The 24304-nt window shown below is 37.0% G+C and overlaps 2 protein-coding genes across 2 annotated transcripts; both read left to right on the top strand.

Annotated features, from left to right (window-relative positions):
• Positions 1 to 15903: 15903 nt before the first annotated feature.
• LOC107787154 (uncharacterized) lies at positions 15904 to 18590 on the top strand. Its single transcript, XM_016608678.2, has 2 exons — positions 15904 to 16069; positions 17814 to 18590. The coding sequence occupies exons 1-2, from the start codon at positions 15967 to 15969 to the stop codon at positions 18227 to 18229; spliced, it is 519 nt and encodes a 172-aa protein (XP_016464164.1). The 5' UTR covers positions 15904 to 15966; the 3' UTR covers positions 18230 to 18590.
• A 1387-nt stretch (positions 18591 to 19977) lies between these two features.
• On the top strand, positions 19978 to 20334 carry LOC142182161 (uncharacterized). Its single transcript, XM_075256158.1, has one exon. It carries the CDS (start codon positions 19978 to 19980, stop codon positions 20332 to 20334), a length of 357 nt encoding a protein of 118 aa, XP_075112259.1.
• The last annotated feature ends 3970 nt before the right edge of the window (positions 20335 to 24304 follow it).

Here is a 24304-nt window from a genome sequence, read left to right as displayed (position 1 = left end):
TTGGTTTTCCCGCACGGCACTGACAATCTAGTCTAGCGTGCGGCGAGGACCTCATTGGCGGACAGCAACCGCACTGACATCGGTTGCTTAGCCTTACGTTGCCCTTCCAAAGATCATCAGGAAGGCGTTGCGTAACAGTTGGTATCAGAGCCTAGGCTCGACATCGGACGAGGGAAAACATTTGCCATCATCACCATTTCTGACCATGGTGAATCATGGGGAGCGTCTAGCATCCCTAGAAGAGACGGTTGACCGATTACGACCCATCGTAGAAACGGTGCCTGATCAAAGCAACAACCTAGTGCAAAGGTTGGACGACCTGGACCGCCGAATGCGGCAGGCAGAAAATGACATTGCAAACATCAGTCGTGACTCCGACGAGGACCGACAAACGGCAGCCATCGAAACTGCCAATATTCATGGCAAATTTGAGGACCTCCAACAGGAGCGTGCCGACGATTTAGCCCATCAGCAACATGAGGCAGACAGACTAACTGCCATGCAGCAAACCATAAACGACTTGACTGACAAGCTCAACGTTGTCAATGCTGCCTTACAGAGCCTACTTCGAGAAGGCGACCATCACATCAGGGGTGCAGCAAACCTCACCCCCATTCCACAAAAGCTTAAGATACCGGAGCCAAAGCCATACGACGGATCCCGGGATGCTAAAGAAGTGGAAAACTTCATCTTCGACATCGAACAATACTTCGATGCCGTGGGCCATTTGGAGGAATCCAAAAAGGTAGCGACTGCTGCCATGTATCTTCAGGGCGATGCCAAACTTTGGTGGCGGGTCAAACACGAAGCCATCAAGGCCGGTGAAGATACTCTTCAGACATGGGACGAATTGAAGGTAGCCATACGCCTGCAGTTCTTTCCCGAAAATGTGGAATACAATTCCAGGAGAAAGCTACGGGACCTCCGCCACACCAGATCAGTGAGGGAGTACGTGCGCGAATTCTCCGCACTCATGCTAAACATACGCGACATGGGGGACAAAGACAAACTCTTCGCATTCATAGAAGGTTTGAAACCTCATGCCCGTATGGAACTACAACGACAACGGGTAGACACCCTGCCCAAGGCCATTCAAGCTGCAGAATGCCTTGGCGACTATCATTTGGGAACTCAGAACGACAGGCCCCAGCCGTCTGTCCGAGGGGGATTCAACGGGCACCATCCCAGCAATGGTGGCCCAAGCAAAAGTGGGGGAGATCGGAGTGCATCCAAAACTAAGACTCCTCCCTCCAACAACAACAGTGCTGCATCCATCAACAACAATCAGGGGAGAAAGCCTCCCTCAGAATGCCGTCATTGCGGCGGGGCACATTGGAACAATGAATGCCCAAACATCAAGGTCAATGCTCATCAGACTGTCGAGGATGAGACAGATGCATCAGACACATCTGAAGACAACCAGGTAGGCGCCTTCAATGCAATTGTTGGCTCTATCCCTCATGCCTTAGCGGGGACCAGTGCATGTCCTCCTAAGAAAACATCAGTCCCGATCACCAGGAAAGGGAAAGAAAAGATGGACGAAGGACCTCCTAAGCAAGCGAGGACCCTAATGTTCGTCGAATTGAAAGTGAACGGCAAGCCCCTTCACGCACTGATAGACACGGGTGCCACCCATAACTACTTGTCATCAACGCAAGTAGAGCGCCTAGGTCTTGTGGTACAAAAGAGCAAAGGCCGCGTCAAGACTATCAACTCACCACCTCAGACATTGGGTGGAACAGCTACAAATGTCCCAGTGAAACTTGGCCCATACAAAGGAAGCATCGACCTGCGCATCGCAATCATAGATGACTTCGACATCATAGTGGGTTTAGAGTTCATGAGGCAAACCAACACCATTCCGGTACCATTTGCCAACATGCTCCTGATGATGGGAGAAAAAGGGGCCAAGCCCTGCACCATACCATGCTTCCCCATAAAGATGGCCGCTGAAAACATCTCGGTCATGCAGTTGGAGAAGGTAGTCAACAGACATGAACCCCAGGTTCAGGCTACCCTTCGCAGCAACAATCAACCATCATGTCATCGGCCTCAAAAGACTGGTGACGCTCATCATCGTGTGAAGACTTGTCAGCCATGCCACAAGGACAAGTCGGATCACTCATCACAGCCGGGACCCTCGCAGCCATTACATGTCCCTCAGAGACCATGGGAAAGTGTTTCCCTCAGATTCATCACGGGATTGCCCCAAGTCGGCAATCTTGCATCCATCATGGTTGTCATAGATCAGTTCTCAGACTATGCAACTTTCATAGCAGCCCCGCAAAACATCTCAGCAGAAGATACAGCTCGACTCTTCTTCTCGCACATTGTCAAACATTGGGGCCTGCCCAAAAACATTGTTAGTAGGCGCGACTCACGCTTCACTAGCAACTTTTGGACTCATCTCTTCAGGTGTTTTGGGTCAACATTGAGTCACAACACAGACATCCATCCACCATCGGATGGCCAGACAGACCGGTTCGATGACATGCTGGAGGAATATCTCCGCAACTTCGCAACCGGATCACAGAAGCATTGGGTGAAGCTCCTGGATGCTGCTCAACTGTGTTTCAATTCTCAAAAGAGCCATCATACAAACAAAAGCCCTTTTGAAATTGTTACCGGACAGCAACCGCTTCTCCCGCAGACGGTGAATGCATCAACCATGCCGAAATCTCCTCGAGCTGCCAACTTCTCGAGCGAATGGGAGCGCAACATGGAGATAGTGCGGAGCTATCTCACCAGGGCCCAAGAGCGGGCAAAAAGGTTCACCGAACAAAAGCGTTGCTTTTCCCAACATCAACCAGGGGACAAAGTAATGCTACGCATCCCAAAGCAGTACTTGTTTGCAGAAAGGACCCATGACCCTCGCCTGCAACAAAAATACATCGGGCCCCTGTCCATTGAAAAACGCATTGGGGAGTCCACATACCAGGTGAAAACTCCATCCTGGTGGAAGATCCATCCAGTCTTCCATGTCAGCCGCATGAAATCATTGCTTCGCTACAACAGCAAGCTCAGACAACAGAGGGGCGCAGACCTCCCATCCAACAACCATCAGAAACATCATCATCATCATCATCATCATCATAAGGCTCCGAGGACGGCGCCAACTCAGGTGGGGGAGAATGTCATGGGCTGCTTTCCAGACATGCCCCATGACCCCTTGGCCGCGCCCCATGGCGGCCTAGCAAGCCTTACAATGCCTAGCGCCATGGTCGGCCCCGTGGTCTTGGCTGCGCCAAGTGACAAGCGCGCATGTGCCTCTGTCGCCCCACCGATGCCTCTCGCCAGCGCCCAAGGGCTGGCCAATGACAACAGCGCCGCGCGCCCTGACAATGCCGCGCGCACAGATCCTGATGCCTCGCCAGCGCCCAGCTGCAGGCCCATTCCAACAGCGCCTCGCGCACAGACCCTGATGCCAAGCACCAGTGCCCAGCCTCAGGCCAGCACATCAAGTGTCGCGCGCGCCCACAGCAACGCGCGCGCAGACCCTGACCCGCAAGACAAAGATGCTGCCATCGGACTTAGTTTTTCCTTGTAATAATCTAAGTCCTTTTCATTGTAATCATAGGCTAGTTTACATCATTTTCATTTCAGTGTGCTTCTACAGCTTTATTAGGACTAGTCTTGTAATGTTGGTTTATTTTTTTAAGCATTATTAAGGGGGACCAAACAATCAAACATTTCAATCAGCATTTTCTGGTGTCTCTCCCCCGCGACACCACATCATTGTAATCATCATTTTCATTCAGCAATAAAATCATCATCATCATTCAAAACCCAATTCTCTCTCAGCTTCCGCAATTTGCTTACGACATTGGTTTTCCCGCACGACACTGACAATCTAGTCTAGCGTGCGGCGAGGACCTCATTGGCGGACAGCAACCGCACTGACATCGGTTGCTTAGCCTTACGTTGCCCTTCCAAAGATCATCAGGAAGGCGTTGTGTAACAGTACATACAAGCTCTAGTTAATAAAAATTATATTCGACAAACATATAGTACTCTTTGTGATTGTGGTGAGCAATTCTATTACTATTTAAATTTGTTTTTGCAAGTATGCAAAATAATCAAGATTAAGATCGCTCTAATGAAGTTAAATTCTAAATAAATACTAGTACTAGTAATAAATATTTAGAGAAGATGTTGTTTGAGTAAAAAAGTGCTAGACCTTTTAGTTAAACTAATTAATGATGAATTAAAGGGGTGAGTTTTAGTTTAACTTAATAATTTCTTGACCAAATATAACAAGATACTCACGAGACGAACAACCCTCGAGAGCATTAAATAATGAATTTAATGATCAATGATTGACATTAAGTATGATAACATGAATATGTAATAAATGTAGATACCGGCAATAAGTGTAATAAGAAAGGATCTACCGCCTAACTATTGTATGATTGAGACGTTCCTTTCTTCTATTAACGACGTGGAAAAGTGAAAGGTGAAGATGAATATGGAATCTTTGGATCTTGTGAATAAAGATTGAACAACGTATGCTTCTAATAACATAATCAGTGAACAAGACAATCTTTGCATATTATCTTTTGTCCACCTTTACAATGTGCTCTTATATCCTCTTTTGTTCTATATCTCTTCCCATTTATAAGAGATATTTCTCAAAAACTCTAAAAAGTATAGCATAAAGAATATCTAATGAATATTCTTTATGTCTATCTCTGAACCTATGCTACCGTTATTTCTTCATCTCGGTTGCCCATTTTTAAAACCGACCTTTTTAAGAGTAACTTTCAGTCGTTACACCATGGTCGACCCTGTCCTTTGTCTTATTATCGGTTACCGCCGAGTTGTCAAATTTAGACCTATATAAACGTGGTTTAGTACATATTCTATCAGAAACATTATACACAATGTAATTCAAATATTGTCTTAATAAATACTTTATATTTTATATTAAAGCTAATTATTATTTTACATAACAAATTAGACATTCTAATAATAATGTTTGTATGTGATATTTTAGAAATAAAGTATCCAAAATTAACGAAATTACAATAATACTAATGAAATTCGATATGATTGAAACAATTTTGAAAAATTTAATTTTAATTATACATAATAAAGCTATCGAAAAATCAGTATGATCGATTTGGAAGAGATTAAAAAACATGAGGCTGGATTACAAATATTTGAGCGTTGAGATTAAACATAACTAGTAACTACTACATTCTACAATTTTGAAATTCACCTTCCATTCTTTAGGTGGCCACTCACACCAGTCATGTCTACTACTTTGAGTTGAAACGGACACTCCACCTCTTGATTTGCGTGACTAGTAAGCGGATAAAACCGACCACGGATTACTTGGCAAAAGCGAAGCGCACAATCTTACACTTGTCACCTTTTTTAACACCTATCTTTGTGACAATCGAGGTGGTGTTCCCCTTTCTCAAATTGTATAGTCCGTACTTCACTTTTATATAAGAAGAATTTTTAATTATTTTATCTTTTTTATTTATTTAATACTTACTCATAATTAAAGTATTTGTAATCTTCAAGAATACTTAATATTAAGAGTAGAATAGGAAAAAATAATTAATTTAGTCTTGAACATCTAAAATGAAAAATAACTTGAGATAAGTATTTTTAAAAATTACGACATATAATTTGAGACAGAGGGAGTAATATAGTGTATGTCCCATATCTTCTATTTCAAGATTAGGAATTACACCCTCTGTTTCATATTATGAGTCGTGGATATTGAAAATAGTTGTATCAAATTATTTGTCACTTTAGAAGTTCAAAACAAAATTAATTATCTTTTTCCTTCGTTATCTTTAGCAATAATTAACCTTGAAAATTACAAACACCTAAATTATGGATAACTTTGTTCAAATACCAATAAAGAAAGTTAAATATTAAGACATGAATAAGGGTAAAATTACCAAAATTATATCCTAATTATTTTTTTCTTAAGAGGCGTGTACAAGAGAATCATGACATATAATATGAGACGGAGGGAGTGGAATCATATATTATAAAAAAGAAGCAAGAAGCTTTTAGGTTTTGTTATTAGAAGTATTGTTTTTCTTTTAGGTTGTTCAATGAATAATTTTTGTATGCGGTGAAAATCGAGAAACTCCGATTTCGTTCTTCGAGGGAAAAAATGATACCACATCGGGAGACCGGGACGCCAAGCTTGGGGTCGAAGCTCCTCCCCAATGCGAGGTCGAGATCGATATCATTTGCGAGGTCGGAAGAAGGCATGCTTCGAGATAATACCGTTATGATTTAGTAACAGAAGGAACGAGCCCGCAACGGTCCGAAGATCGCGGCGCAAATTTTGGAATGGATTGATCCTTGGCGGTTAGACGACTGTCAAATACGATTTCCTATTGTAATAAGAAGTGTACCTTATTTGGGACTCCCCTATTATATAAAGGGAAGTCCATTCAATTGTAACCCACGGTTGATTGATAAGAAAATATACGTTCATCACTTTCTTGCTTACTGTTCATCAGAGTTTGCCTTACAATTTGTTGTTCTCACTATCCCACCTCGAGAATGTCCTAGGTCGAGATTTAGCTCAATACTGGTTCGACTCGTTTCATTCTTTAATTTATCTATTTAATACCTTGTTTATCAATTGGTATTGGATTAAATCACATATCTTTAAAATTATAATATAAGTTTAATTGTTACTCGAATTTTAGGGTAAACAATTCTTTTTGTCCAAATTCCAAATCATGAATTTGTGCTCGAGCTAGACTATTCCTATGGTCCGAACTAGGATGTATGTTATCTCTAACTTCAATTTTAGCATTTAAATTATAACTTTATTTATTCATGTTATAAACAAATAGAAGAAAACAACCTAAAATTATTCTAAGCGGCGCTCCTAAAATCAACCAGCTTATGTGCATTTGCTAGTAATCCAGTTTTTGAAGTAACGAAGATACTGGTAGAAATGACACCGGGTAGCTAGCAGCTACTCTAAAAGGTTGTTATTTAGAAATTGACCAGTGTTCTGAATTTCAGTTTTGGAATTATTCTATATCTAAGATTTTTAATTCAAATTTTATGATAAAATAAGTACTGACCTATTTCTAAATAATATCTCTAAGAATGACGGTTTGTGCACCTACCCCAAGATATTGTGTGAAAAAAGTGGAGATTGTAGTTTGAACATGGGTTAAGATGTAAGAAAAATACCGGGTTCGTGTCAAATAGGTTACAAACTACTGAGCTTAAGGACTCATAACTTCGGTTGAATTCCGTAAAAATTGCACGGGGTGCCCTATTTGGTCACTCACATTTAACCTATACTCATTTTCTTTTAAAACTTGTAACTTGTACTCACTTTTTAAATAACTGCAGCCCCATTTCTCCTCCTCCTCCTCCTCCTCCTCCTCCTTCTTCTGCTATTGGTGCGGCTATGGAACTTCAGTTCATGGGATGATTGCCATAAATATGTTTATCAGATTATTTTAAAACAAATTATAAATAATTACAAATGAACTAAATAACTAGTTGTAACTATATTATATGAGTAGATTCTTGGTGTATATGTTTGTTTGGGATCTTGGTCATATGTATTTTGACCCTTGTATTATCATTCCTTTTTTTCTTCTTTCAAAGCTATGTAATAGTAAATTTAGACTACGTTACTTGTTGATGTAACTAATTAGTTCAGAGGCACGTTAGTTTCAGTTGCAAGATTTTTGTTGAAATTGGTGACTTTACTGATCAATGAATAATGATAAGTTATTAGATTTGTACATACTCTCGTTTTCTTTTCTTGTTGCATAATTACAAACAAAATACAGATGACCAAGATCCCAAACAAACATAAATAGTGCTGAAATTTTTACAAATGAACTAAATAACTTCAGCTCTAGAGCTGAAGTTCGCGAGTTACAAAACAAAAACTTCGCCAGTTACAAAAACAAAAACTTCGTCAGTTACAAAAACAAAAACTTCAGCTCTAGAGCTGAAATTCGCCAGTTACAAAAACAAAAACTTCAGCTATCCGCCAGTTACAAATGAAGTTCGCCAGTTACAAAAATAAAAACTTCAGCTGAAGTTCGCTAGTTACAAAATAAAAATTTCAGCACACTTGTTACTTCAGACCCGTCTACTAGAATGCTGAAGTTTTGCGTGATCGCCTTCGCTACTTCAGTCCCGTATGCTGAAGTTATGCGAAAAAGCGGGTACATTTGCAATCATTTTGTAAAGCAGACACAAATTAAAACGTGACACAAAAAACGGGTATAGATGCAAATCTAACAATGGTCCAGATTCTCTCTGTACGGGGCCGAACGAGAATTTGCACAGACAGCCTATGTGCGCAGCATCATTTGAGGCGCAGCCACCTTTCAATTTTTTTTTTCATCTGTAGCCAGTTAATTGTCAGAATTAATATTATCAATGTTACAAGCTTGAAGAAGTGAGTCTTGAATTTCAAATATGAATAGTAAGTATAAATAGGTGTTGTCGAAAACGCTTATTTTCTAGTTTAAATCAAGTAGGTATTATCGAAAATGCTTATTTTCTTCTTCCAAAATCTCTTATATACAAGATTTCATGAAGTAAATTAAAACGTCATCTAAAAATCATCATTGATGCAAGCTTAAAGAAGTTGGTCTTAGATTTCAAACTATGAAATGTGAGTTCGTTGACAAATTAAGCTTGAAAATGTTGGAGGAGATGAAGATTTGCTATATAAACTACTCTTAATTGGCATATTATCAAATGTCTTTGACATTTCGTACTAGAGAAAGAAGGATATCCGAAAAATATAACATGTCTGAACTTTATATAAAAATGCATGAACTTTAGTTATCTATCCTTAGAACTTCAGGCAAAAATATTCTAAAGTTTACTTGATATTATCTAAAGTTAGGCTTTGCCAAGCTAATTTTCCGACACGTATGCCAAAATTTCAAATTTGCGTGCCTAACATTGCTTTAAACTTGTAAAAGTTAGAAACTTCGACTATGGCTTAAAAATGGGGTCTAGAAATCGGCTCTATGTGCACTTCGCCCTGGCCAAACTCAGGAAGCAACATTAGAATGTGCCAACGTTGTTCAGTGCCAACGTTTTCAGCACTCAACAAAATAAGAATGTGCCTAATAAACATAAAAATCTTATTAATTTAAGTAGGACCTTTTCAAAAAAAAATCTATGCAACTATTGTTAGTTCAATTTTAGGAATATATTCAAATTCGATATCAGAAGTCGCCATCAGAGTTGTAAGGGTGCGGAGACCAGAAAGAACAGTTGCTGCGAAAATGGGCAACAACCCATTTTCTTGACCCATGGCCCCTTCATGTTAAGAATAATGGGCTCATGCATTAAACCCCATTCCTTGTCCGTTTCATTGGCAACAAACATATGTGCTATCAATTTTGGTCCTTCATGTTTCATGCATTGAATTAATGCCCACTCGCCGCCCAACTGCTTAAACTTAAAATAACCAGTAGATGTATAATATTTGTATAATTCATATATAATATATATGTATAATTTGTACATACTGGCTAAAAAAATAAATAAGCAATCTGCTGGCTATTTGAGTAAAGATCCCTTTGTCTTTCCAATAATCACGAACCTAGTTTGTATATGTCTATCTCTTCTTCGTACTCCTTTTTTTTTCCTTTTACTATAGTTATAAGTGTTTCAAATCTCTTGTGAGATTTAAGCTTAATTCCTCAGTGTACTTTAACTTGTCGTAACAGTAACATAATTATTTTTGATTTATACGTTAGTAGTCTCATGTGTTATGGACAATTAGCTGCATGTATTAAAAGTGACCTGAGAAATCTCGCCACTAAAGTTTACGTTCTGTAGTGACAATTAGAGTCGCCACAAAAAGTCTAGATTTTGTTGCAATAAATAAGTCGCCACAAAAAGTCTGATTTCTTCCTCTAATTAGAGTAATTTTTTTTACATAACATGTGTATAGAGGTGAAACTTCTGCTGTGCCATATGTAACTTCACTTAGTTATGTTCTATGCTAGTATCTTCTTTATCCGCAGCAGCATGAATTGAGAAACACGTTAATTGAAGTTCGTCCTCCGTACAGCCTCTGATAATTTCTTATAATTAATTCTGCTATGGGAGATAATTAATTTATCAAAAGATAGTACTGTACTTTGAATTGAGACATGATTTGGACAACGGCTAGCTATACTGTTATAAACAATGATGCTTCATAATATGGATGTTGAAAAAAAGGGGTAGATATGATAGTGACAAAAAAGGCAGTTCGGTGCACTAAACTCCCACTATTGTACAGAATTCGGGTAAGGGCCGGACCACAAGAGTCTATTATACGCCGCCTTACCTTGCATTTTTGCAAGAGGCTGTTTCCCCGACTTGAACCCGTGTCTTCTGTTCACATGGCAATAACTTTACCAGTTACGCGAAGGCTCCCTTTGCGAGAGTGACAAAGCAAAAAAACAAAAGCCTAATTAAGCTAAGGAGAAGAGGTTGTGAGTTCGAGTCTCCCAAAGAGCAAGGTGGGAAATTTTTGGAGGGAAGGATGCCGGGGGTTTTATTTTGAAACAGCCTCTCTACCCATGGTAGGAGTAAGGTCTGCGTACACACTATTCTTTCCAGACCCCACTAAGTGAGATTATACTGAGTTGTTGTTGTTGTTGTTGAGAAGAGGAATTAATATATATTGGGACAAGGAAGATGGGTCAGTGGAACATGCTCACATGGCTTTGCACATGGGATTTCATGTCTTCAAACTTCAAGTACTTGTTGACCAAATATACAAAATCCAGAAAAATAATAATAATAAAAAAAAGTAACAAGTTGTTTTCTTCAATTACTAGAGTTCAGTTAGAGTCCAAAAATAATGTACATTATTCACAGCTATTTAGGAGTATGATGGCATAATAATGGGGGATCTAGCTGTGGTTTACTCATCTTTTGTTTTTCTGTATATGTTTTTCCATAATTACCCAATCATCCAACGATTAAGAATCTGCAGTATTGATTGTAATTTTGCTAATATATAAACTAAGATTAATTATAATCAAGTAAATCCATTATTATTAGTTGATTCTACCTATACTATATAGTATGAATCATACTGTATGATCGGACAGTGCAAGGAGAATCCAATGCTAAATATGACCAAAATAATCCAGATAAGTTTATTCTAACAACTTGAACAAGTATTGTTTTTTGTAATTTCTCAGGGAGATTATTGCTATACCATAAACAACATGATCACAATCATAATGTCATGTTCGGCAATTGCTGAAAGGGGAAAAAAAATTAGGAAAAATTACGCGACACAACAAGCATATATACTATATTTACCATTCATAGTTATACTTTCAAAAAATTACTATTCATAGTAATATTTGAATTTTATAGCAAATCCATATATAGTACTGAAACAAGAGACCAATTGTTTTGAACTGAAATAAAAGAGCAAAAAGCTCTTGTAATTCAATTGATTAGAACACTGGCTTAGTAAGTAGAGGCCTTGTATTTGACTCTTAACGAGGCCATTCTATTTCTTCGTATTTCTATATTTCGCATTGGTTGCGTCAACGAATACAGTTGGTACATGTTGTACCCTTTGTATACACCCCTCTATTTCGCCTTTGTTGTATTCGATACGCAACGAATACAATTGACACAGGTTGGTAACAATTAAATTATAGGTACGAATATTAATAAAGCAACTTATAGTTACGTATGGTATTTAAGCTTTAAAAAGTAGTGCTTTATGAAAATTTCTCTTTAAAATATATACTTGCCAAGTCCTTAATTAGTAACTGCTTTCAATTTTTTTTTTAAATCCCAATTATGTGGAACTTATAGCACCTAGTAACTGAATATACAATTCAAAGACTAAAGTAAACTAAGGAGAAGGGAAGAGTAATTAAAGAAATGTTAGTTGGGTGTTGGTGATTCCTCCCTCCTAGCTTGGTTTAAGATAAATAAAAAATAGGCAATATATCTCTCAACCATCTTTAACCTTTTCACAGACTTTAAACTTTTCTCAACCATCTTTTTCTACTTTTGCAAGGCTGGCTTTGGCCTTTGGTGGTAGAAGGTTTCAAATTAAATTGTGGTTCTGAAATAAAGTTTTAATATTACGCTTTTACCTGTGAAAGATATGAAGTTGGATATAACTAGCTGGTAAAACTTTTCCTCTCATCTAGGGGAAAAGGTTATAAAGGTATATCTAGTTTAATTTAATGGAATAGAACGTATGCTTCTATTTGAACTTTCAAATTGGCAAGTTTTATTACAACGGAAAAAATCCCTTTTAAATTTGAAATTATCGGGACCACTAGTAAAATTCACATGCGGTAAATGGTTAAAGGAAAGGCCAAAAAACTGAGTACTATTATATTGTTTATGTAGATTTATAACAAACCGATGCTTGCATTAGGGTTCGAGTCGTGGAATCAACACTGATGCTTGTATTAGAGTAGTTTGTGGACATCACACTTTTGGGGTGTGGTCTTTCCCCAACCCTATATGAATAAAGAATCTTTGTGCATCGAGCTGCCTTTTTTTAGATTTCTTGCAAAATGACCATCTTTACCATCCTATCCACCTCTATTACTTATGTTACTTGTGTAATTAATTATTCAGCTGAGAGTCATGTGTTGGAGGCTATATATAGGGAGTGAATCAACGTTTATTCTCATGCACATTTGATCTCTCTCCTTATAATACCTACCTACTACTACTTCTTATCTTTTTCAACACCATCATTCTCCTCTCCTTAAGAAAAAAAAAATTCAAAAAAGCAAAAGAAATAATGGTGTCAAGAGTAGAAGAAGCAATGAAGATAAGGCAAGAACAGAAGAAACAAGAGGTGAAATATCAAGTGCAGAAACAGATGATAATTCAATGCAACAAAGGGAAGTTCAAGAGGAGCAGCTCCAATGTTGAAGAAGATGGTGTTTCTGCTGCTATTCTCTTGCTCGCTTGTATTGCCTGCACTACTACCTCTTCCCACCTATAGAAATCATATTAATCAATTTATCATTGTGTCTGCTCTTCCATTAAATTTCCAACTACTATATACAGATAGTATAATAGTATTTCTCAAGAGTTTTACATATTTAGATTAAGTAAGTAGTAACCATTTTCTGGATAGGTCTTGCCCGCTCTCTTAATTTGAGTTAAAATTATCTTCTTTGTCGTCCAATATGTAAACACATCAATTAATTGTTTCTATAAATATATTTCTACTAATTGTCTCAGTTGCAATTATTTCTCCACTTTAATTCTTTATGTTAGAACCTCTGTTCGAGCTCTGAGAATGGAGAAACTACTGATAGAAAACGTTTCCTCCTTTAATGAGTCATATATGGTGTGAATTCGAATTAATTGAATTAGTGAATTTCCAATATTACATGTATAAAGAAAAAAAAAAAGAAGAAGACATATTCGTATTATTTTCCTTTTTAACAAGTTAAATAGGCGTGTCAAAAGTTGGTTACCGAATTAATCAGAGTTGATTGCATTAGGATTCATTACTGGATTCCCTTACAGTAGGAATGGTACTGTTTATGCTGTGGGCAGATGGGCAGACCTACATATGGAGGGTTATGTATTTTATGTCTAACTCCAATAGTTAGATGCATGCACTTGAGTAAAAATATCAAGCTAGCCAATTTTCGTATTGGTCATTTAAAAATAGTCAGTGTTTGCAAAGTCATCGAAAAATAGTCACTATTTTGCTGCAATACCGAAAGTTCCAGCATAATATACTGGAGATCGGTGCACCTGTGTATGAACTTCCAATATATTATGCTGAACCGATATATTATACTGGAGTTCCAGCATAAGCATACTGGAGTATTTTTCCGAATTTTGAACAGTGCTTTCGTTCAGAATTATCTTTACACGAAAAATGGCTAAATTTCTATTACTTTTGAAATTGTAACTATTTTTGAATGACCACTTATAAATCTGGTTATTTTTGAATTTCTCCCCGCACTTAATTATTCCCAATTTTGAAACCTGTTAGTGTGTAGATTGCTATTTCAGTGCTCAAACTACCATTTGAATTGCAATTAATAGAAAAATTTACCCGCACTCAACATTTACAATTACAACCAACTGAAATTTTAAATTTGCTGTGTCAAGAAGAATTTCAACAAATTTAAAGCACACAAATTTACTTATTTATGGCCGGCTTAGGGGTTAGACCAATATTAAAGGAGTTAAAACTTAAAATGCCATATATCTAACACTTCAAAGCGTCTCAAGAAATCAAATAACGCATCTAAGCAATAATACACTCAAAAACAACATCAAATTAAACCAATTACCACGAAAAGTACACCTTGATCGGATTAAACCTTTTTTTAATGAGATTTTTACTTATCTATACTTTTGATACTTATTTACCCTCAATATTGAAGTTTTAACTTAGTGGGTGTTTGGACATAAGAATTGTAAAATTCCAAAATATGGGGGAAAAAGTTTTCAAGTAAAAATGGTATTTGAAATTTAGAGTTATGTTTGGACATGAATATAATTTTGGATTGCTTTTGAAGTTTTGTGAGTGATTTGAGTGAAAATTTTGAAAAACAACTTTTTGGAGTTTTTCAAATTTTCGAAAATTTCCAAAATGCATCTTCAAGTGAAAATTAGAATTTTATAAACAAACACTGGTTTCGAAAAAAGTGATTTTTCTTTTGGAAAAAAGGAAAAAATTTCTTATATCCAAACGAGCTCTTTACTTATAAGTTGATATACAATTTACCATTTATATACAAAGTAATTATTAGACCTCAAAATTCCCCATTTTATTCTTGCCTTTGCTATTTGTTCTCAAACTTCTATTGCTCCTTCACTTTGATGCCGCTTGCAAGTTGAAACCTATCCACAAATAATAGATTGGGAAATTCATAATAGTTATAAAATATATTAACACACCAATATGGAATTAACAATGTTAGCTATTTCAACAATTCAATGTTCATTGATTTTTTATTTTTTCATAAGAAAATATGAAATAGAACTTCAAATCTTCTCCAATATTTGCTAATTTGGATGCCAGTTTAGTTTAAGGGCCACGAAACATGAAGACATGAGTCTAAACTCAGTTGACGGTCATTCAAAGCTTCGAACTTTTGAATTTGAAAATTGATTTTTGTGAAATTGTTATTTGTCTGAATTAGATGTTATTGCAAATGATTGAAGATATCCTTTGGAGTTTATATCTCAATTTGAGAGAATTTAGTGAAGATTCAACGTGATTTTGGTTAGAATTTCAGATTGAAATTCGAAGAAGAAGACATAAATAAATTGTATATATTTTGTATGTCAGGTGTAGAAACATCATACAAAATATATATAACTAACATAATTGTATACAAGTTGTATATAAATTATAGTTTCTAAACCGCATTTTGTACAAAAAAAAGTGTATCTAAATCATAAATTTTGACCGAAGTTGTATAAATTTTGTTTACAAACTTTAGGTATTTTCTGTAAATAGGAAAACTTAGATACATTGGGTAAATAAGTTTAAAATTGGGTGTGTGTGAATATATATATATATATATATATATATATATAGAGATTTGCGATTTAATTTTCTTTAAATGTGGAGGGCATATGGCTATTTTCAAGGATGCTATGCTATTTAGAGATTAGTCAGTGCTTGTTTTATTCTGAAATTTTAAACTAAAAATCTTAACTTCAGGATAATTCAGAACATTTTTGTCCCGAGAAATTAAACTGAAAAACTGAAATTCAAGAGTACTGGCTAATTTCTAAATAGCATCTCTTTGGAGTGGCTACCTGGTGTCAAGGCTCAGCTAGGCACAGACCACATTTTCGTTTTATTGGCCCAAATAGGAATTTAAGCCCATGCCCGTTTTTCCCCACTTCCCGCTATTTATTATTTTGTTTTTGCCGCCAAGTAGATTTGGGAGTCTTATTTGGGAAGTTTCTGAAAGTTGAGAGAGAGAGAGAGAGAGAGATAGAGAGAGAAAGAGAATGCTGGGAAGAGTAAGACGGTCAACAATTAGCTCGCTGGAGCAACTGGAGTCGGAAAGGCCATCATCGAAGCTCATGAAAGCTGACTCTCTCTCCATCTACGGTACAATTCCTTTTCTTCTTAGTTCCACCTTCTTTGCAAATCATTGAAATGGTATCTGCTCCATCTTCTGTAATTGTATTTTGTTGATTCATGTGTGGCTTCATAAGAATTGAGGAATCGATTATGCGTACTGGTGGGTATTTGATCATTTTTGGAAATGAATTGATTCTGTAGAATGGGCAGAAGATAATAGATCTGTTTTAATTTGAGCCTCCAAATTCTCAGGTTCTGGTATTCTAAAACCATAATTTGATCATCTGGAAAAATAACTTCCAATTTTTCTTCTACGTATCGGAAAATCACTATAGAGCAAAAGCAAATAAAATTCAAGATTAATTCGCTTTGAAGGCCAATGAGTACCTAAGGTACAAGAGAACATCGCTTTAAAGGTCAGTGAGTAATTAATTAATTATTGTTTCAACTTTTAATGTCAGTTCATTAAAAACCACGGCAAAGGAAGATTTTGTGACGTCTTTTGTAGTAGAGTGAGAAGTATCCATAGAGCATCATTTAGATCTTGTAGCTGAGTATAGTAGCTGTATATTATCCTCATTGGTAGAAGTAGATAAATGAGGGTGCCCTGAGAAGAAAATGATCATATGGTTGTACTTGTACATCTATAACATGAGGAATGAGGAATTGAGCTCTAGTATTCTCTTAGGTTACTTCCCAAGCCCCAAGTCCATAAAGTCTGAAACAGCTGAAGTAGTGACAATCTTGTCAATAAGAAGGCACTAGAGAAGCTTCATTGTCTTGTGTTGCTTCACTAGATTTATGGATCCTTGCAGAATAATCTAACTATAGCTTAAATGTTGGTATGATATGACTATATTGTACAAGTCGTAAGCACCGTCTACCTCCAACTTGAGATTGCAGGTTCGAGTCACCAAGAGAGCAAAGGGGTAAAAGTGAGCTAATAAACTAACAGTAAGGTATTTTTGGGACCAAAATGAAACGGAGGATATAGTTCTATTTTCAGTAGTTGGGGGGGGGGGGGGTTGTAATAATCAAGTGCAGCTGCAGATAAATATTTAAATCTTCCTGGAACTTTAAGTTTGAATGCTGAAGTATGTCTTATACTTCCTAAAGTTATCGCTTTTGATTTCCCCCCTCTCAATGAAGCTTTCTTTCTCTTCTATTTTCAGAAAACAAACAAACTTTGTCCATCACATACTCCTTGAGTCAACCTTAAACAATACATGCCGTCTGATCTTTATCATTACAATCAACAGTATAAATATCCATTTGGGAAGAAGGAGCTTTGTACAAAGGTTATCTACGGATAACTTCATTTGAAGAAGCTTTTACCGCTGTGGGCTTTGCCTTGTGTGCCCACCTGTTCCATTGTCATGTTATCTTCCTCTTCCAGCTTTTAGTTCTATGATGATCCTTTTTGTTGTGCCCTCAAAAGAAGTGCAGCTTGTCAAGCTTCATATTTGATTGATAGTGAATTAGCGCTCAAGGTAAACGTGCAAGAAACAAAGTGCAGTTTTAGCATATTCTAGGTTTTCATATAATCTGGCAGTCCTCCAAGTTTGCTGTTTGTATCAGATCTATTGCAGTTCCACAGATTCAAGAAATCACATTCGAATTGGAAAAATATCCTTTGTTTCCACGTCAATTCTTTATAGTGTGCCATAGATAAAGAACAGTTTTTTTCTGAAGTAGATAAAGAGCAAATATACTTCTAAAAGCTGAATAATCAGTTAAATCTAGTTGATAATCTTTCCTCCTTCTAATGCAGAGACAACCCTTATGAAGCTAAGGGAAGGCTCTCGACGTGATACAAGCTTTCCTGCAGAGAGTTCCGTAGATGGAAATATACATTGCCTTACTTCAGGTGGTTCACCTAGAGAGGAGGCATCAATAACCGATGCTAATTCTTCCAGTGAAAATCTTGAAGATACAAGTGGTTGTCAGCCCACAGGCTCCTTAAGAGAAACAAAGAAGAGCAACGTCTCTCTTGCTTATATGTTTTCCATGTATAGAAGTTCTCAACGTGCTAGAGGCACAACTGATGAGGATGCAATGGTCATAGAAGATGAAGATGGTATTTGTTCTGCGAACTCTTCACTTAGCCCTAACAATTCTCAGTTGATGAGCAGCTCAGTACAGACACAGTCCGCAGTACAGGAACACATTTTTCCCCCTATGATTTGAGTTAAGATCATGGCATAAGTGCTCTGAAAAATGCGGAAGAATGGTTGCTTCGCTATCATGGTGGTCGTATTGTTATCTTGTACGAGTATTTTTTATTTATTATTGTGCAAGAGTTGCCTTTTCAGGGTAGGGGTAAGGCTGCGTACATCCTATACTTCCCAGACCCCACTTGTGGGATTACATTGGGTTGTTGTTTTGTGCAAGAGTAGTTTATACGTGATGGATGAGTGGACAAGCGAGGAACTTCCAGAAGTGTTGGTCAAATTGCTTTCTGGATGTATTTATTTTCTTTTGTCAGTACTACGAGGACCAGAAAGGATTTGCAATTGATCAATAAAAATGAGCATAATATTCGATCTTGCATTTATTTAAGAAGCATTTGATGATCTGCAACTAGTTGGTTCATTGAATGTGGTACTACTGTCACAAGAAGAAAGTTTATATTTCTGTATTTTGTTCAATGGCAGAGAATAAAGTGAGGACGCTAATAAATTTAGAGATTATATCAAGATGAAAGCTCCAAAACAGAAATGAGAGTGCAAAGTCAGATGGAGCATAAATTGCGAAATGACATTTACTGTATTTTTATCTTTCACAGTTGAATATTGACATTGATTTAGCCTAAATAAATTACTCCAAGATGAGAAAGTTATTCCTCTTCTTAAATAAACAGTACAAATATAGTTACCTAATCATAAGTATACCAGCATAACTAATGTCAGCATTACTAATACACTCTATTTAGCACTATTGTTATACCTCCTACTAAACGACCCCTAAATGTGTTCATGCGAGGGAATTCTTATGCAATGACAGTTGGATAACAAGACCTGGGTATAGCATATTTTTGTATTAGTTATTTTTGTATTAGTTTGTATTGGTTATGTAACTGAGGCCCAAAGCATAATTATTGATAGTGTTGTAGTTAAGCCCAATTTAATTAGGCCCAATTTTGAATATAAGTATAGGAATCTATCCAGAACCTTCGAATGGTTAACTTTCTCTCTAATACAGAAATATTTCTCGATGTGTTCTCTCTCGTATCTGCTGCACTTAATCTTAATTTCTTTCTGCAAATTCGACCTTCAAATTAGTTTAACATGGTATCAGAGCGGCGTATCCGGGTAGATTGGAGTGCGCTCTTCAATTTGATGTTCATTTTGTCCATTTTTTTCGGCGGTGAAAATTTCGAGGTTTTCCGTTAATCGGAGTTTCGCCAGAGTTTTCGTCTTTTGCTGCTGATATTTTCTTTTTTCTTGTGATTTTACCCTATATTCCCTCTCTTCTCATTTTTTTTCTGGGCTATTTCATGGATTTGTGTTTTTTGCGGTATTAGCGTAGATACAATCAGAAAACCCTAATTTTTCTTTAGTGATGGGTTCTACTCCTTCTGACAAATCTCCTGCCGATTCCTCTGCTAATTGTAATCGTGATACATTGTCCAGTGACACAATTGATCACAACCACCCACTTTACATTCATCCCTCGGATAATTTGGGGCTTTCACTAGTAGGGACAATTTTCGATGGGACAGGGTATAGTGACTGGAGAAGGAGCATGCTTATTGCTCTTTTTGTCAAAAACAAGTTGTATTTCATTCAACCTGATTGTGAGAGGCCACCGTTGAACTCACCTGTTTTTAGTCAATGAGATAGATGTAATAACATGATGATCTCTTGGATTCATAATCTTCTTTCGCCAACGATTCGTAAAAGTATTCTTTACTGTCAACTTGTTAAAGATTATGGATGGAGCTGGAAGATAGATATGGACAACCTAGTGAGATTAGAATTTATCAAGTTAAGAAAGAACTTGCCTCAATTTCTCAGGGTTCTATGAGCATCCCTGAGTATTATGCCAAGATGAAGAGTGTTTGGAATGAACTCAGTACTCTAACAGTTCACTCTGACAGTCATTGTACATGTGGAGGTGGTAAAAAGGATATCCAGAAGCTTGAGGAAAATCAAAGGATGTACCAATTTCTAATGGGTCTAAATGAGAGCTATGCAAATGCTAGGAGCAATCTCCTAATGATGAGCCCCATTCCTTCCATCAATAGGGCATATTCTTTGTTGGTCACCGATGAACGCCAAATGGAGATTTAGCCTAATATCTCTCCGTTTCCATCAGAGTCAACATCCTTTTCGGTGGGGTCTCAGAAGTCATTTCCTCCAAAAATCACGTTTGATCCCAGGAGAAACAATGTGGTATGCAGTTATTGCAACAAACTCGGGCATACAATGGATAAATGCTACAAAAAGCATGGGTTTCCTCCAAATTTTAAGTTCACTAAGACTAAGAGGATTGCTGCTAATGTTCAGACTGAAATAGCTGTTCCCAATCAATTCAAACAGCATGGCCCAAGCAGTTCACTCAACCTGCAACTTCAGCCCCAAACGCTTTAACCATTCCAGGGTTGACCCCAGATCAGTGCACTCAGCTGATATCTCTTCTTCAACAACATCATATGTCTAATCATGACTCTTCCTCATAACCTACTCTTACTGCTTCTGCAAATTTTGCAGGTATTCTCAATTGCTTTTCGAGTAATAAGCCGAAATGTTCAATTAATACTTGTTTGTTTTGTAAGGTTGACAAAACATCCTGGATTCTGGACTCTGAAGCTACTGACCATATGACCTCCCATAGTAACCTATTACAAAATGTTAAACCTGTACCTATTCCTTACTTGGTAACCTTACCTAATGGTTATAAAGTAAAAGTAACATGTGTTGGGGATTTACCTTTGTCCAATGATACCATTCTGAAACATGTTCTTCTCGTTCCTAGTTTTCAGTACAACCTGATTTCTGTGCACAAGTTAGTATCACAACTAAAATGTTTACTAATTTTCAGTCTCTATTCCTGCTTTATCTTACAGGGCCTTTCCATGAAGAGGCCTCTGGAGTTTGGTAAAACACAACATGGACTCTACATTCTGCACATGCCTTCTTCTACACCATTTACTTCATTTACTGCTGCCCTCAATTCATCTACTTTTACTTGTTCAAATTCATCTGCTTTTCCTGTTTCCAATAGACATAATGTGGAGTGTTCTGTTACTTTTCATTCTTCTGTTCCATTTGTAAATACCGCTCATATGAATAAAATGAACACTCTTTGGCATAGCAGATTGGGACATATTCCATTTAGTCATTTGAAATCTATTTCTTCTATTGCTTCTGTGCTATCTGGTAAACAAGACTTCATTTGCAACATTTGTCCAATGGCAAGGCAAACCAGGTTACCCTTTCCAAATAGTGAAATTCACACAAATTTCCCTTTTCAACTAATACACATTGACACTTGGGCCCCTATTATGTATCTACACATGATGGCTGCAAATATTTTCTAACAATAGTTGATGACTTTACAAGAACCACTTGGACACATTTGCTGAAAACTAAATCCAATGCATTTCCAATACTAAAAGCCTTTATTGCTATGGTCCAAACTCAGTTTCACACTAAAGTTTTAACTATAAGGTCTGACAATGCTTTAAAGTTGGGCTCTAGTTCTTCTTTCTTCATAGAACAAGGTATTGTCCATCATACTTCCTGTCCATACACCCCTCAACAGAATGGGGTGGTGGAAAGGAAGCATAGACATCTTCTTGAAATATCCAGCGCCCTTCTCTTTCACTCCAAAGTGCCCATGAAATACTGGGGGGACTGTGTTCTTACTGTCACTTACTTGATAAACAGATTTCCCTCTAAGCTCCTTCACAATAAATCTCCATATGAATTGCTTTTTGGTGTAACTCCTACTTATTCTTATCTCAGGGTATTTGGCTGTCTTTGCTATGCATCTAAGCCTCCTGTCCACAGAGATAAGTTTACTAGTAGGTCTATTCCTGCAGTTTTTATGGGGTACCCCTTTGGGAAAAAGGGTTACAAACTTCTTAGCTTAGAAACTAAATCTTTTTTTAATTCTAGAGATGTAGTGTTCCATGAATCTATCTTTCCTTTTGCTATGCAAGTTTTTTCATCCTCTTCTGCTAATTCCCTTCCTCCTCAAGTCCTTTGTGATTTCATTTTCCTTCTTTCTTCATCTTCTTCTGTTCCTACTTCCTCTCCTTCTCTTTCAGTCCCAACATCTCCTTCTTCTCCTATTCCTCCTATTTCTTCAAATTCATCATATGTTCCATCTAGTTCTACATCCATCCCTTCACCTGACCTTTCACCCATTCCTTCTGGATCTAGCTCTAGTTCTTCTCCTATTACTGCACCTATTCTCTCCTCTTTTCCTAAATCTGACCCAATAGTACCCCTAAGAAAATCCAGTAGGATACATATTCAACCTTCATACCTCAATGATTGTATTTGCACATCAGTCACCACCTCTTTTTCCCACTGCCCTAAGTCCAAGTCTTTGGATGCACAATCTTCATCACATACAGTATTATCTGAGCCACATGCCTATTCTCAAGCTGCTTTAGTGCCTGAATGGCAAGAAGCAATGAGAAAGGAGTTTGAGGCCCTTGAGGCTAACAATACATGGTCTATTGTTCCCTTGCCTGATGGGAAGAAGGCCATCGGGTGCAAATGGGTGTACAAAGTGAAGTTTAAAACAGATGGCTCAGTAGAAAGGCATAAGGCTAGGTTGGTAGTGCAGGGTGACACACAAACTACTGGGGTGGATTACAATGAGACTTTTTCACCAGTGGTCAAAATGACCACTGTGAAATGCCTCATTGTTGTAGCCGTAAAGAACCAATGGCCATTATTTCAACTTGACGTCAATAATGCCTTCCTCTATGGGGATTTGGATGAGGAAGTGTACATGAAATTACCCCAAGGTGTTTTTGTTGATTCTTCTTCCACATCTACTCAGCCATATATTTGCAAGCTCCAAAAATCTCTTTATGGACTTAAATAGGCTTCCCGCCAATGGTATGCAAAACTTTCTAGTGCTTTGTGTTCGAAAGGGTTTTCATTCACTCAATGATTACAGTCTATTTACAAAAAGAACTAGCAACTATATAGTTTGTTGTTTATGTAGATGATATCATACTTACTGGGGATGATGTTTCAGAAATTTCAGCTTTGAAATCTTACCTTGATGACCAATTTAGAATGAAAGATTTGGGACAGCTAAACTATTTTCTGGGTATTGAGGTTATTTCCACTCATTCTAGTCTTTTACTAAATCAAAGGAAATTTATAATGGATCTCTTATCTGAACACAATTGCATATATATAAAATATATCAATTATCTGTATTTTCTAATAGTATTTTACAGGAAATAAAAATATCATGATAAAGCAGATAAAGGAATAAAAAGAGAAGCACGACGCATAATGGCAAAAGAACCACGAGGCATCGTGGCACCTTATGAGATTTGATTTCTATAAATAGGATGTCTGTGTTGAAAAGGGGGAGATATACGTGCCTAATTAGCAAACTTTTCTCTAGCTTTGGTTTTTACTTCTCTCTTTATCTATTTTATTTTATCTTGTAGTCTTTGAATTTTCTAAGAGTGTTGATAGTATTTTAAGAATTTCTTTCTTTGTGAGATTTAAATACTCCATAATGGAGTAATCTCTTTTTTTGGGATAGTTGACGAAGCTCGATAGCGTTATAATATTAATCTCAATTTTACTACATGTTTGACCTGAAACTTTCTAATTATATTTCTATATTGTGCTGAAATATTAGTTTTAATTAATTATTATCACTTCTATCTATTTATTCTCCAAAGTTAGTTGTATGAGATTTATCATCAATATGATGATTGGAATGGAAACCAGAAGCACGACTGGGATCCTCGTGGTCCAAGATAATCAAACCATCAATAACAGTAACGTAAGCATGAGACTTTTTGTCAATTTTGTAATTCTCACGAAGCAAAAATTAATATACGATAACTATTGGGTAAAATAATAGAGTGAGAGTAATTCTTTTTAAGCTATCATTCCAAGTCTGTAATCTTGCTTACTTCCATTCTAATTCTCACGGAGGAGTTGTAGTTGGCAAGATTATTGATTTTTAGTAAAAATTAATCGCAAGAGGTTTTTGCTATCTTTTAGCACAATTCAGGCAAGAAAATTATTTCAGTTTAATCGTCACGAGTCA

Source organism: Nicotiana tabacum, chromosome 6 (genome assembly GCF_000715075.1).
Source record: "Nicotiana tabacum cultivar K326 chromosome 6, ASM71507v2, whole genome shotgun sequence".
Taxonomy (NCBI): domain Eukaryota; kingdom Viridiplantae; phylum Streptophyta; class Magnoliopsida; order Solanales; family Solanaceae; genus Nicotiana; species Nicotiana tabacum.
Note: the sequence above shows the minus strand (reverse complement) of the source record. Positions and strands in the feature narration are given on the sequence as shown.

Excerpts from the sequence above, each read along its gene's own strand:
- LOC107787154 (XM_016608678.2), top strand. The coding sequence starts at position 15,967 with ATGCTGGGAAGAGTAAGACGGTCAACAATTAGCTCGCTGGAGCAACTG. Across the intron at positions 16,070-17,813 it reads TGACTCTCTCTCCATCTACG|AGACAACCCTTATGAAGCTA; the intron begins GTACAATTCCTT and ends CTTCTAATGCAG.
- LOC142182161 (XM_075256158.1), top strand. The coding sequence starts at position 19,978 with ATGGAGCTGGAAGATAGATATGGACAACCTAGTGAGATTAGAATTTAT.